This window comes from Xiphophorus maculatus, chromosome 2 (genome assembly GCF_002775205.1).
Source record: "Xiphophorus maculatus strain JP 163 A chromosome 2, X_maculatus-5.0-male, whole genome shotgun sequence".
Classification (NCBI taxonomy): domain Eukaryota; kingdom Metazoa; phylum Chordata; class Actinopteri; order Cyprinodontiformes; family Poeciliidae; genus Xiphophorus; species Xiphophorus maculatus.
In genome coordinates, this window is record NC_036444.1 from 9,958,814 (window position 1) to 9,974,293 (window position 15,480).

Genomic DNA, 15,480 nt, shown 5'->3' on the forward strand with positions numbered 1-15,480 from the left:
TAGCGCGCCTCCGTAACAAAAAGCCACACAGCTCGTCATCATGTGCTCATGGTGACAGAGAGGGACGGCGCACTGTAACCTAAACTAGGACGCATCGATGGGAGCTGCCGCGGCTGGAAAAATAAAGGATACCGCAACAAACTTTGTGTTTTGAATCAGTTATTCGCCCCTCCATGTATAATCCCTCTCAGATGGCACCGGACACTTTGAATATGGAGAGACTCTTCTCTGAGCAGGTAAGCGCATGAAGTTGGTCCCTGAGATCGTTCTATTGCAGCAATGATCGCGAATGAAGGTTTGTGAACTTTATGTCCTTGCCTTGCGTCGAGGCGGGGTGACTGGCAAACAAGACTCACATTCCATAGCAAAAAATTAATAATAATAATAATAATAATAATATATCCCCCATAAACACAGCTTATTATTTGCGATGTAATTTAAATGTAGCCTATTTGCATAATTTAACAGAGGATTATCAAATCAGCTGTTTCAGGTTATAACAAAGCGCGTCTCTCTTGCCAAGTTCATCACGACGACTCTGACTGGGCCGTCATTTAATGCCAACAGATGTTTGTGATGCTGTTTTTAAATTTAGATATAAAAACGTGACGGTAAATTACAGTGTCTTATACACGTATGACTCACTAGAAATAAGATTAATTTAAACATATCATCTGCTTCCTTTTTTTGTTGTTGTTGTTGTTTTGCATACAGGTTATAATACAGGACAATCTGTTTTACTGATAAAATATCAGTTTTGAATGTTTTTAAACAAAATTACACAACCTGATCATAGATCAATTGTGTTTGGAACTCTAACAGGTTGTGTCACCTTGTTCTCCTCCTCAGTGCATGAAAAAGCTACATGTTATATAAAGAGGCTTTCGTCTGATTTGTTATTTACCCTAAAGAATACGTCTACTACAACAGATTTGATATTATTAACTTATATTTATGATTTTCATGTTATATCAGACTGCCACCTACTGGTTGTGAAAATGTAGGTAAGGACTAAATAAACAAACTGAGGGAAGTTGAAGTTATTCAATTTCCATCTTTTTTTTGGTATTGTTTTGCTTTGTTTCTGCACAAAGGTGGTTGTATTAAACACATAGAAAGTGCAAACATGCATTTCGAGCCAAGCAGATGTTATCCCCTATATCTGCCTCAGATTACAATTGTTCTCTCCCTCATCACAAATACAACAGACGAAATTTATTTTTAAAAACAAAGAGAATTTTTTTTTCATTTTTGAGCTATTTAAAGTCATAGAGAAGTACAGGCATGGAATTGAACAAACATTCCTAGAAACATAAAGAACAAAATCCGACTAAAGGAATCAAGATGTACTTTTAAAACTATAACGATGCTGTTGATTGTGAATATCAGAGGAATTGTGCATCACTTTAATGGATTCATTTGAATTGTATGTTAACAAATACAGTTAAACCTCTGCATGTGAAAAATATCAGAACCTTCCACAAGCATGATTTGAATTACAGATATGTTCTGTGATTGTTATTGTATTTGTACAAAAATGGAAAAATATAAGCCCAATTTTAACACCAAGTGTCTAGTGTAAAAAGGATCAACCCTACTTTCTGTGGCATATCTGTACCATTTTGCTGTATACCATCTTTTACTTCTTGTCCTGCTCCAAAATTACCACCAGCTTTTAGAAGATGACATTTCGTCCCCACAATCTGCTTAACACAAACATTCCCAGTCTTTGAGAATGTGAGGTAATTTGCTTTGGCTGTAATTTACGTAAATACACACAAAAAAAGCATTCTAAATTCATCCATAAGGTATTTAAATATGAGCAAGGTAAGTCGGTGAAAAGACAATGTTTTTTGGATGGACTATTTTAATAGCAGATCTGTCTTTCCATCTTATTTGATAATTACAGTTAAATGCAACTTTTGATACAGGTAGTATGGCTTATTGCCCAGGGTGGCAGAGTTTTGGGGAAGCAGCCAGGACCTTAAAAAGTCAGTTACTCCCAACAGGTTTTCTGCTGCTTATTTTGCATTTCAGTTTAATAAAGAACAGAGTTTGTATAAAGAGCTGTGTGACTGTCAGTAGGTAATTTATGAAGTAGAATGTTCTTTTTTTTCACAGCTTCAGATTCAGTTTTGATTAAAGAGCTACTTCATTGTTTTTTTAAGGAATCTGCATACCATTCTTCTAAGAATCACCACTGATTAAGGGTTAACTCAGATTTGCACATAGCTTGGTCATAGATATTTTTACAGATAGCCCTGTGAATCCTATCTTCTAAATTTTGTAAAATGTTGAATGCTGAACTAATTCCACACTTTCTTCAAAGGTCTATGAGCTGTAAGTTCAACACTGAGAGGACCTGAGACAGGTTGGGGATATGGCAGACATTTTGGAGCTGCGCACAGATGGAAACTCTCTCCTGAAGGCAGTGTGGCTCAAACGATTAAGACTCACCAGGCTCCTGTTGGAAGGAGGTGCATACATCAATGAAAGCAATGAACGGGGAGAGACGCCCCTCATGGTGGCCTGCATGTCGACACACTCTGACCAGCAAAGTGTGACAAAGTCAAAGCTTGTCAAATATCTGCTGGACAACCAAGCAGACCCAAACATACAGGACAAGGCGGGCAGGACAGCCCTAATGCATGCTTGCATCCATAAGGCTGGGCACGAGGTGGTGGATCATCTGCTAAGCAACGGTGCTGATCCCAGTCTGGAGGACAGGAGTGGGGCCTCAGCTCTGGTCTATGCCATCAATGCGGACGACAAGGAGACATTAAAGTTGCTTTTGGATGCATGCAAAGCTAAAGGAAAGGAAGTAATCATCATTACTACAGACAAGTCACCATCCGGCACTAAAACTACCAAGCAGTATCTAAATGTGCCGCCATCTCCAGAGTTGATCGAGAGGTCATCTCCAGAATACTGCGCCTCTCCCTCTGACGTCAACGTCACCGCATCTTCCACATCTGAGCAAGAGCAACAAAACACAGTCTTCAGTTTCCAGACAAAGCTAAAAACTTCTGTCGCAGCATCAAAGCTCACAAATGGACCCACATCTCCAACTCGCCGGCCCGCAAACCCAAAGCGAGCGCGTTTGCCTCAGCTGAAGCGGCTGCAATCAGAACCCTGGGGCCTGATTGCACCCTCTGTCCTTGCTGCAGCTGCTGCCCATGAGGAGAGTAAGAAAGCCAGCTCTGATGAAGATGTTGTTGCCGGAGTGAATGGACTCTCTCTGAATAAGAGATCCGCTTTGTCCCGACAGAGCAGCGTGGATGGGAAGGAAAGCCTTTTCCCACTGGTGGTGGACCAACCGTGCAAAATGACAACCTCATTATCAGTCCCTCCAACATCTAAGCAGTCATACGAAAGATCTCTCGGACAACACCAGCCGCTGGCTCGCCGCAGTACCGTTCCCACAGAGCAGGAGAACGGCAGCAGCTCCAGCAGTGGACAAGTCAGCCTCAGAGACACGTTGCACAGGAGACGTCTGGGAAATGATCACTATGACTCAGACTCGCAGCTGTACTCTGACTCTGCCATGTTAGACTCTCCTAAAGTCCCAGTGGAGCGAAGGAAACTAAACACTTCTCCACTTGCCATGCTCACCAGTTCTAGAGAATCTCTTGACAGCAATGCGAGCACCTCCTCTCCAAGCACGGCGCGAAGGCGTCCACCTGGCCTCCTGGAGAGGAGAGGCTCTGGTACACTACTATTGGACTACATCTCCCACACTAGGCCCGGCCAATTGCCCCCTCTCAATGTTAACCCAAATCCACCCATTCCTGATATTGGGGCCAGTAACAAGCCCTCTTCACCCCTTCTAGCAGGTATTAAATCTATAGCGCCAGTAGCACCAAACACACCAAAGACAGGAGGTCTCAAGTCAAAGAAGAAACTTGTAAGAAGGCACTCTATGCAAGTGGAACAGATGAAACAGCTTTATGATTTTGAGGAGCCTCCACATTAGTTAGTCAAGATGTTAATGCAGCAAATACTGTGGTAGTAGAAAAAAAGCACCCTATAATGGCAGGAAGTACATCCATAGGTTCAGCTGTGTGTACACACGGCTAACTAGATGTTGAATAATGTATAATTTAAAACAAATAAATCTACATGAATATATATTGAATCTAAGCAATATAGATTTCTTTCCTGGGTTACACCCAGATTAAGGATTATCTTTACAACATTCCCTGTATATGTATTACTTTTGAATGTAAATGTGAATACATGGTACTCTTTTTGCCAAATGCTCTTTAACATGATCATATAATTTATGAGAAACATAGCAGGGTTAATTTTGTAGCCAGCAGGCCACTTGAGTAAACTTTGTGCATACGGAAATGATAATTCCTCTGGAAAAAGATACAGGAGCGATACACTTCTCTGAGATGTAGCTTTGAATGGGATGACCCCTGACTGTTTGTAGCAATTTTGTAAAAAGTGCCTTCAAACAAAAGAAACAAAAAATGACAAATGAACAGATATATTTATTATATGAAGGCAATTCATTTATGTTCATGAATTTATAAGGATAGTCCTATTGAATTTTTGAAGTGATATTCTGTTAATGGGATAGTAATTATTTTCTTACTCAAAGATGATAATTCTCTGTCTTTATTAAGTACAAATAGAGATTATTAGATTCCTGAGGGTGAAGTTAAATGGTAATTTTAAGAGAAGCCAAGATCAAAGCACGTGTAATAAAAGAACTCAAATTGATAAAATGTCATAGCAATTTTATGCCAGTTATATTTGATCAACTTTTAAGCTGTCATTAAGTTTGCACCGGGCAGTTATTTACAAACATGCTAAAGTTAATTTACAAAAAAATAATGACAATAATAAATCAAAGCTGGAGGTTGTGTGCCGCAAATTATCTTCCTGTGTGAAACACTTACGGCTAACGTTTGTGTTGTTTGTGACATTATGGATCACGGCTTAGTTGACTTTGGACGAATTTTGACTTTATAAAGATGTAGTAAAGATATTTACTGCTCAGCAGAATCTCACTTCAAAAATATTGAACTACCCTTTAGCAATGTCTACATTATTCATTTGACATAAAGCAAAACAAAGACAAAGAATGAGTGAACATGATATTAATAAACATTATGCCTTAAAGGCAAGACAATAGGCTATGATGTTTGACAACATTTTAATGCTCATAAAAAATGTCAACCTTAGCAGTGTTAAAAAAAGAAAGTCTAATGAAAGGTCATGTCTTAAATGTTTTTTTTATGTAAAAGCGAATAATATATAAATTCCCAGTCCACGCAGACACTGGTGAAATGTCATTTAATGACAATTTAAGGATCGTGCAGCTTCCATGTAACTTATCTGTGAAGCAGTGCTACTTTTTAAACAGAGAAAATACAACATAGCTGAATAGATAGTATTTTTGCAAGTAGTTTGTTGTACATTCTAAATAAATGTCTATCAAACGTGAATTCCTGTGTTTTGCTTGCTAACTTATTTGTTAAAAGTCACGCTGTTGCTCCCCAGAAAGACTGCCGATTCATTATTGGGGTGGCTTTGCGATGAGTTTGGTGCCGTGAAAACGACGACAGCCATCGCCACCATCATGTGCGTCACTCTGACTGTGTCAGACCCACCATGGAGGCGCTCAGATCCCACAGCTTCTTGGCAACTTCATCATCACGTCCCTGAGGGGCGGTAGCTTTACGGGCACAGTCGCTGCAGTAATCAGGGAAGGAATTGGATGTTAAACACATGACTTGATTCACACAAGTACGCACGAGTAAGTTAATCATTCGGCAATAAACGAAAATAACTGGCAACCAAGTAGTAATTTACAGGGTAATAAAGAGATATTTGTCCAAGATAATGATGGTTATTCAGCCACCTCTTGGTAAAGAGACATTGTAAATTTAATAAGTAAATATATCATTGTCTGCAGGACAGTTCTTTCTTTCCTCACAATCTAAGATCCAGTCAATATTTTCTTTGTGTTTACTCCATTAAGAAGATCATTGAGTTTATTAGATTTATAGACAGTGGGGATCAAAACAAGTTAATGAGGAGTTGGGGCCCTTTTAAATTTGCAAAGAGAAAGATGGAGACAAATACTTAATTACTAAACAGTCATTAATGAACTGCAAGAGTGTTAGGTTTAACTAATAAAAACAAATGCCTATTTTATAGTAGAAATAGTGATTATTATATTATATGTTATTACATTTTATTGCATTGCTTAAATATTTTTGAAATGAGTGTAAAATGTAAATTTTCATTAACATAAGCAACATAAAATGAAATAATTCATAAATATCATATATTAGGGAGGTCTAAGGATGGTACTGCATGCACTTATTTTGCAGGGAAGAATTTGGGATTAAAATAATTACTTATTTAAGCAATTAGAAATATTACTTAGAAAACGGTTTGGTATTCCACTGGTACTTTACTTCCAAACACATTATTTCAAATTTCTCCTTTTGAAGTTTCCTTAAAGATGACAAAACATATAGAGCACCGTTTCCCTAGAAAGGAGAGGTTGCAGGATAGGTTTTCCTACCTAAAAGTGACAACAATAAAGGGATGAATGCCGGTAAGTTTTTCATATCTTGCGTATATGTTTTTGTTTTCAATACTTGCTTCAGTACAGAATAATGTTTCAATGACTGAATGAATATGTAATGCCTTAAAATGTATGGGATAATTTTTCACTTCTCACCATAAGAAACTGTAGAAATTTCCTTTTATATAATTAGTGGGGATGGAATAAAATTTGACATGTGATTAATAGTAAATATTACATATTTACTTATAATTAAAAGGAGGGAAATTGTGGTGAAAAATGACTACAAGTTAACGTCTGCTGATCGTATTATATTAAATGCTTGTGAACTCTCACCAAAAGAACTATTTGAGTTACATGTACAAGGTTGGAAGTTCAGAAGTTCATCAGAACCAGACTGTCTCGCCACTTGTTTTGAATTCCTTATTTTTTGTATAAAACTCATGTATTGTTTCTGCCTGGCAGAGCTTTTCACCCAGACCTGCTTCATTATTGATTGTCCTACAAGCTCTCTGTATTGTGCACAATCAGGATAGAATAAACCTGATAGAGTGATTTCACCTGACAGTGCTTGGTGAAATAGTTTTTTTTCCCACAACACCTTAGAAAGGCAAAAAATTGAGAAATCACTTTTAAAATTGTATCTTCTTTACTTAGTCTTTTTTTCTTTACATTGATGTTGATGCACCTACTTCTACAATATCTGCATATTGTGAAAGAGCTTTTCTCATAGGTACTTATCAACCACCTCTGTAATGTGCTTCACCTTTACATGTTCTTTAAATGCGTTGCAGATAATTGCTTTGGTTTTCCAGCCCACAGCTTTGCTCTCATCAACTCAGCAAGCAGTTATTTTGTGCTAAGAAAGCTCTGCTGCACCCTTTGTACCTGGCCTAGAAAGCACTGCTTGGATGACAGACAATGTCACCACATTTGATGGTGATCATAAAGCAGCAACCTGAAAAGGCGCAAATATCCCTTGGGAGTCAGCAGAGAGCAAAACAGAGTTAAAAGCAACATGAATGCTGAGTGAAATTCATCATGACAAGGCTCCTAATTCTTAATGAAGGTTATTGTTGCTGTTTGCTGTGCTTGATTAAAAGCACTGCTGATCAGGACATTAGGCAGACTGAAAACATTAGAACCGGTCAAATTCTAAAGCAAGTGCTTTTTTAGAGATCTTAGTGAATTTATTTTAGGTTTTATTGAATTTTCAATAAATTTAATATGCTACTAAACATAAAATAAAAGACAGCAACAAGGAGATATTTTGTGAAATAACGTGCAGATGCAAAGTTGTAGCGACCATTTATAAAAATCACATATTTAGCTATTTTATTCTCATTTTAGATTTATTTTTTCATCAAAATGAACTAGTTTATGCTCACAATTAGGGCTTTCGATCCAAGAAAATAACATTTAATACATAAACAATTACTAGAAAATGTACACGTATAACACATAAAAACACATATCCAGATCAAATTTTTAATGTTAGATCCTAATAATCTAGATCGTGCTTACTTTTAAGGTGACACACAAAAAACACCACTAATAGTATAAAATAAGATCAGTCAGCAAAATCACATTTGATAAAGCTCCATTAAATCAGATGCTGCAATATTGATACTGAAAGTTGAATTAAAGATGTTGAGTGACTGACCTGTAGTACAATCCACTCTCATTTTCCAGGCTTTTCTCCACTGCACAGTAGATAGTGGTTTGTGCGCCCTCTGTGGGATTCTTAATGAAGACGCTGAATGGTTTGTATAACACTTTCTTCCACAGGGGTATGGTGGGCCAGAAGTGTCGGCCAAGCTCAGTTCGAATAACTCCAGGGTGGAGGCTGTACGTTGTTACTCCAGTACCTAAATAAAGACACCATGTAAAACATGATTACCTCAATGTATTTATCCTTGTAAAGAAGCCTGAAAAAAACTTCAAATCAATCTTAAATTATATATTTTGTACCTCACACCCGTAACGACTATTCAGAGGGGGAACAAAACAAAATTTTGGTGATATAAGGGACCACAAATAGGTTCAATAAAATAAATGTTAATGAAATATTTGTTATTTATTTTTTTTAAAGTTAGTATTACATGACTTCCCTGGTGTACGATTATAATATGATACATACAGAGGCCAATTTATCTTAATGTTCAAAACTGGAGGGCCTAAAAGCTTTAAGCACAACATAGGTGTGTTGTGTCTATCTTCTTAAGTTGGAGGGTGGCTATAGACGGCTGAATGATATAACTTTAAAAAATGTTTTTTTACAAATAAAGGTGAAAATTAAGTACAGAAAGCTCTTCCAGAAACCAGGCTATTGTCCTGGGGCCATTATTGACTCCCCACTTTTTCCACTGTATTTCCTGTACCCATGTAAAAACTGAATTACAAGTTAAAGCATTTATATGGAACTTTATGGAGGGATAAGCTTCTCACATTTGGTTATTTATTTATTCATTATAAGTAAATCAAATCAGTTTAAAAAACTACAGTTCATTTTCTGCTGCCATGAATGTAATAAAACACATATCAAATCACTGATGTTTGTTTACAGCCATCTGTGAGGAAAGATGGAGTAAAACCTTCAATGTTCCACGGTTTTAAACAGTTTATGTTCTGAGGCACAACTGAAAACATCCACATCCTCTGTGGAATCCTTTATAGATTTTAAGTTAAGAGACAAGGTGCTGTGACTACTATTGCTCTTTGTGATGTGGTTAATAGTTGGAATGTGTCTCTCAGGTTTTATTTATTTAACAGCTGTTAATGTAAATATTGTTAAGTTTTACAGCGTAAATTCTGTTAAATTATCACAAGCTAGATCCATGGACTTTTAATCCAAATGCCAGCGCTTCCTTCGCCTCTCCCGTAACTGTACTACTGCTTCTGTGTCCCCTGCTACTACTAATGTACCCACAGCTACTGCTGTTTCCTCCGCAGTTAAATCCAGGGTTTTAGTTGGAACTTTACACCTTGAAATAAATGGTAAAAGCAAAGGCAAAATATTTATTTGATTAACGTTGTCTTACTGATTATCTTTTATTGGCGGGGCTGTCTATGTGGTGTGCTGATGTATTTGCCTTCTGTCAATTGCATCCTCTCTCTCCCCTCAGTTTGTCTAAAAATGTATTATCAATACCAAGAGTTTTCACTTTTTTTCCATTTTCATTAATTCATTCGATTTTTTAAATCTCGCTTTATGTGGTGTGGATTTGCCGCCGTTGAGTCATTTTCCTTTTTTGTTTTCTTTTTTTATGGGTTTTATTTGTGAACTCTCTTCAAAGTTCACAAATAACAAAAACGGAAGAGGCATTGACAAATGAAAATGGGACGACTATAAGTTCCATGTGAACATTGTAGGTCTCATTTGAAATGCAGCTTAGCAGTTTTTGTTTATATTTTTTATTGAAAAAACTGACAGTACAGTGGCTGCTAAATAAATGATAATAATAATAATGGAGCATTTTTTGCTACTTAATAGGAAAAATAAAATTTGGATTTATAGTGAGACAATATTACAGCAAATAGGAATTTATTTTATAGCTTTTAAACCATCTTTACAATACATGTTGACATCTGTATGTTGGAATAATAATCTGAAAATACATTATTGTTAAAGTAAGTTGAAAAAGAGCTTTGTACCTTGTAACCTTTTACTCAGCTCCCTTGTAAAGAGGACATTGGCGAGTTTACTTTGAGAGTAGCTTCTCCAAGGATTATAGTTTTTCTCTTGATTTATATCATCAAAGTTGATTTGACCTGTGAAATAAAGACAGGACATTCTTATTTAAAGAACTGCAAACATGTAAAACATAAAAGAACCATTGAAAGATTTCACAGCATAGCAAATAGAAGGAAAAAATAACTTCACCTCTTTCATGTGCTAAACTGGAAACATTGACAATGCGGCTTGGTGCTGACTGCTTTAGGAGATCCAAGAGGCAGTTTGTTAGAAGGAAATGGCCAAGATGATTCACACCAAACTGCATATCAAACCCATCTTCAGTTTTCCACTGTGGGCAGCACATAACCCCTAAAGATAAGAACATTGGTTTATTTACTTAACCACAGAAATGTCTGACAGCTGTTGAACACAGAACACCCCTGATCAAGAGTCAGGTTGGAGTCATTAGCCACCTGCATTATTGATGAGAACATCCAGACGCTTTTCACTTGCTGAAATGTCTTTTGCAAACAGACGCACCGACTGCAGGGAAGCCAAGTCCAACTTTTTGACAACAACATTGTTATTTCCACTCTTCTTTTTAACTTCCTCTGCAGCATTGTTAGCTCTGCCCATGTCTCTGCAGGCCAGGATTACCTTCGCACCTGTTACACAAAGCCACAAGCCGTAATATTAAACAGAACTGTGTATTTCTCACAATATTTAACACCAAGGTAAAATATTAACCTCTTCTGGCCAGGTCAACGGCGGTCTCTTTGCCGATTCCAGTGTTGGCTCCGGTGATCAGGACGGTCTTTCCATCTAAGCGGGCTTTGCTGCGACACACACCCCCAGCCATCCATTTTTTTAATCCAAACAAGCTCACTCCTATAGAAAAAATGTCCAGATAGTTACCAAAATAAATCTAAAAACTATTCCTTCCCTTAGTACTTCCTTCAAAATTAGATCTGTACATAATTAAGATTACTAAACCATTTTTTTTTTTGAAAACCCAGATGATGATGCCATATAATGGTAAGTTTCTAATACAATTTCCAGACACCTGAAGGTGTCATGATTATCTTTGAAAAGCATGATGCAAAATGTGGATGTCGACCGCAAAACAAAAGGCAAGATAAGATACTAAGTGAAACTGGTAAGTGTCATCATCTGCAGTGAATTGAGGCTTGTACTGTCATGGGCTCAAAGGCAGCTCAAAAAAGAACAAGCCATTTCCCCGAATGCAAAGATATTTACAAATGCACACCGGAGCAAAGATCTTAGTTATGAAAACAAGTCCTCTGATCTGATGAAAAAACTGAACACTCTGACCATAATGACTATTGTTACATTTAGAGGAAAAAAGTGGAAATTTTAAAGCCTGAAAAGAAAATAGTAACTGAGAAATACAAGGGTGGCAGCAATATTAACAAGCAACTGGCTTGTTAAAGAAAATATTTAAAAAGTGATAATAATAAAAATATCCCCAGAAATTTATTGTTTCATCCAAACAGAGAGTGACCCTAAATTATACCCCAAATTATTTCTGAATTAAAGTTCTGAATTTAAACCTAAATGGCACTTTGTGAATAAAAAATATTTTAGGTAATCATAACTAACCTAAAACAAGAGCAACTTAGACTGATTTAATGTCAGAGAGTGAAGAAAAAAATGTTGTGTATCTTTCTTGCAAAGTATGTGGAACATCACAAACCTGTATTTCATCAAAGTCTTGTTCCACCTTTTCATAAGAAAATGTATTATTTTGCATTTTGAGCTCTTGGTTAAATTCAAATGACTTGGGGCAATTTCTTTGACTAAGAAAAATAAGTCAGCTTGCATTTTCAAGGAAAACTAACCAAGAGCAAGCTGTCTGAACTGCTGTTTTAAAGAGTGAGTTGGTATTATTATATATTATTTTAGTGTCCAGGATTTTTCTTTAAATATTTAGAATTTTCCTCCTGGATACATTTTATAGTAAAATCTTTCTTGTCTCATCTCTAGTTAGTGAGAAAAACAGAAGTAGTAGATAATAAACTACATTAAGGTCCACAACTTTAACAGTTTTTAGGGCTAAGCCTTGCTGGTAATGTTTATGTTTCAGTATGTGGCAGACAAGAACTGCACTACACAAATGAAGATAGAAAAATGCAGATAATAAGAAAACTAATGACAGGAGTGACAGTATAGAAATAGAGTAAAAGCCCAGAGAGATGCGTAGAAAGATACATTGCAGTAGAGAAGGTATGTGAAGGGTAGATGCCAGGGTAGGAGATGCTCTCTGAAGAGCTGGGTTTTTAAGAGTTTTTGAAGACAGTCGTGGAGACCCGTTTTGCTCAGTGGGACATTCCACCATCGTGAAACGACACATGAAAAGATCATGTACACAATTATAAACAATGAAAGTATGGTAAGCAACTAGCCTACTGTATTGCCCAACATTAGTGATTACAGAAATTATTTATGTAAAATGCCTCAGTATCCTCTTGCTCGAGTAATAAGCCAATTACAAAACTGCAAGAAACAAAATCCTAAACAACTTCTCAGACAGGTCTGACTAAGTACGCACCATTTTCCAGCCGGTACACAGAGCAGTGTACTATGTGGGCGGAGATTAAAGTTAGAATTTACATTGTTGAAATACGACACCGAATGCAGGAAAACCAAACTCCAATCGTATTAATGATATAAGCATACAAAGATTGTCTATATTTTTGTTTTAATACCATTTGAGTCAGTATCTAACTCATCAACATGTGTAAAACAAGCGATCTCTGGGAATTTATGTTTAAGTTTCGCACATTTATAGTGAACGACTTAATCATATAGTGAGCATACTGCTGTACTAGGTCTCTCATTTAAGGCAAAGTGTTTGTTCTCGTTCACAAAAACTCCATAATGACCGCTCGTGTCACTGGCCGACTCGCGCGCCGGCTGACTGTCAAGGAACGTACCAACTGTTAAAAGATGTCCTCGAAGTGCAGTTAGTAACTTTTTGTTAGCCTTGTGTGCCATGTTTCCATCCATCAGACAATTATCATGAGATAATAAATATATATCTAAAAGAATCGAATACAGTTCACCCTTTACTCTGGAAGCTTCGGAAATTCGTTTATTTCAATAAATGTATTTTTTTGGGCAGAGCCAAGTTACTAAAACATTTTAAATGCGGCACACGACTTAATATTATTCATAACTAAGTGATATATTTAAAACATTTTTTAAATAAAGACTCGGGACGCCAGTACGTTACCTGTAAGTGTGACCACAACAATAGTTTTAGGGTACTCTAGCAAAAATGACCTTGTAGCGGTGATGGCCTCCATTGCTTTACTATCGCTGGACTCCAATGGATGAAAAAGGAATAGCGGACTCTGTTCAAGTCTGTTCAGCAAACCAGCACCAGAAGAGCAGGTTAAACAACTTGTTACAAAAAAAAGCTCGTCTGCCTCCCACAGATACGTAATACACAGAGGAAGTACCGCCCACTGCCACAATAAAGAGGAAGCTCAAGCTCATTGGCTCCCCAATGCCCTGAAAAACAGCTATAGTGTAAACTTTATGAGGATATATAAAAAAGTCCTAAATAATTTTGATGATCGGTTTAATCGTCTTAGACTTAATCGTCGACTTAGGTCTATATATAGGGGTCATTGTGCCTGATCCATGCATGATGTATAATAATATTAATAAAAAAAAATTAAAAATAAAAATATGGTGGTAAAATGACCCTTTTAATGGGTAATAAATTTCAACCCAATATTGAGTCATTTTAACTTTGGGCAGTGGTCAATTTAACCCAAGCTTTAGGTTGCAGCTATGACCCAATGTGCTGGGTCAAACCCTCAACCCAACCCAGTTGAGTTAAAACAACCCAGCGTTGGGTCGGTCCATATATGACCCAGCGCTGGGTTACGTATTGGGTTATTTTCAACCCAGCAGTTTTTACTGTGCAGTTATTTTTTTTATTTGTTTGTTTGTTTACAATATCACAAGAATTGTCTAATTTTGTGGACAAACTACGTGAAATCCAAAATTTGTTCATTCGTTATTGAAACGTAGCTGAGGGTTATAGTGTATGCTGCAGAGAAGCAGATGTCTGATTCATTTATGCCATTCAATTATGCACATTAAATTTTTTGTATGATTTGCTCTTGCTTTGTTATATCCAATAACTTCAGAGTCTAGGTATTACTTTTTACTACACTGTTATTCTTCCAACAGCCTGTTTCACAAATTAAATCACTAACTTGCAATGTTGTTTTCCCCACTAAGCAAATGACTATATAAAAAAATAAACTAAAAAAATTAAACATGTTAATAAAAAAACTTCAGCGGGCGTTGATCTTATAGTAAAACCATATTTCAGCAACCCTATTCCATGAATAATAGCAATAAAATATCCCTGAAAATAAATAAATAAATAGTAGCAGCAGATGGTATCAGTCATCACATTATGAAGCTTTGTTTGTAAACGTTTAGTGAAATTTTGCTTTTCCCACTGGTGTATTAAGTAAAAAGAAAATACAGTGAAAGATCAATAGAAAGGGTTACATCCCATGCAGCAATTTACAATATCATTTCATTGCATTTTGCAAAGTAAGGTCAAGAGCAGCACACATTAAAATGAATGTTGTGAATTTGAGCCAGTAGAGGTCAGTGCAGGCTCACCAACAGATTAGCAGTGCTTCTCTGTGGAGCCCAGCAGATGGAGCATCTGCATCATATACAACCTTCAGACAATTAGAATATATATATATATATACATATATATATATATATATATATATATATATATATATATATATATATATATATATATATATATATATATATATATATATATTTAGATATTTTATTCTCAGCAGTCCAGTATGTTGAATTTGTTTTTATGGAAATTATGGTACGTAGCATGAAAGAATGTTCTTAATTCCTATTAGTACAAAGGGTTAGTTCCTGCGATTGTTTTAGGAGACAAAAGCTGAAACCCACCAGTAAGAACAGTAATAATAGCATTCGCCTACACTCTTAAATTCAAACCGACGTCTGCTAAAAGCCTCAACTGACTTTAAATAAAACATTTGCACCGAGCATACTGATGTGAGAAAAAACACTGTGTCCTATCAAAAAGTCATGTCCTCCTCTGAACTTCAGAGCTCTGTGGAGTTTTCTGGTATGAGTCTGGACGAGGGTTAAGCATAGTGACCTGACCTTGGGGTTAATACTTTGACATCTGAGAAAATCTAAAGGAGTGTAC

General features: G+C 36.5%; 2 protein-coding genes across 3 annotated transcripts in view; one reads left to right on the forward strand and one right to left on the reverse strand.

The window, feature by feature from the left end:
• Window positions 1-5,456, forward strand: ankrd34c (ankyrin repeat domain 34C). Its single transcript, XM_005798274.2, has 2 exons — window positions 1-236; window positions 2,330-5,456. The coding sequence occupies exon 2, from the start codon at window positions 2,381-2,383 to the stop codon at window positions 3,971-3,973; it is 1,593 nt and encodes a 530-aa protein (XP_005798331.1). The 5' UTR covers window positions 1-236; window positions 2,330-2,380; the 3' UTR covers window positions 3,974-5,456.
• LOC102218522 (retinol dehydrogenase 11-like) overlaps window positions 4,477-15,480 on the reverse strand; it is a 14,174-nt gene continuing 3,170 nt past the window's right edge. Inside the window, exons 1-7 of one of the 2 annotated variants that reach the window (XM_014468487.2) lie at window positions 13,477-13,697; window positions 10,971-11,111; window positions 10,697-10,888; window positions 10,431-10,592; window positions 10,202-10,318; window positions 8,211-8,415; window positions 4,477-5,703 (exon numbers count right to left, since the gene is read on the reverse strand). In XM_014468487.2, coding sequence (XP_014323973.1) covers window positions 5,598-5,703; window positions 8,211-8,415; window positions 10,202-10,318; window positions 10,431-10,592; window positions 10,697-10,888; window positions 10,971-11,111; window positions 13,477-13,549 — 996 coding nt within the window. In that variant the 5' untranslated portion in view covers window positions 13,550-13,697 and the 3' untranslated portion in view covers window positions 4,477-5,597. Of the gene's footprint in view, window positions 5,704-8,210; window positions 8,416-10,201; window positions 10,319-10,430; window positions 10,593-10,696; window positions 10,889-10,970; window positions 11,112-13,476; window positions 13,698-15,480 lie in introns of those variants that run through there. The other variant, XM_023344987.1, reaches the window with a different exon arrangement.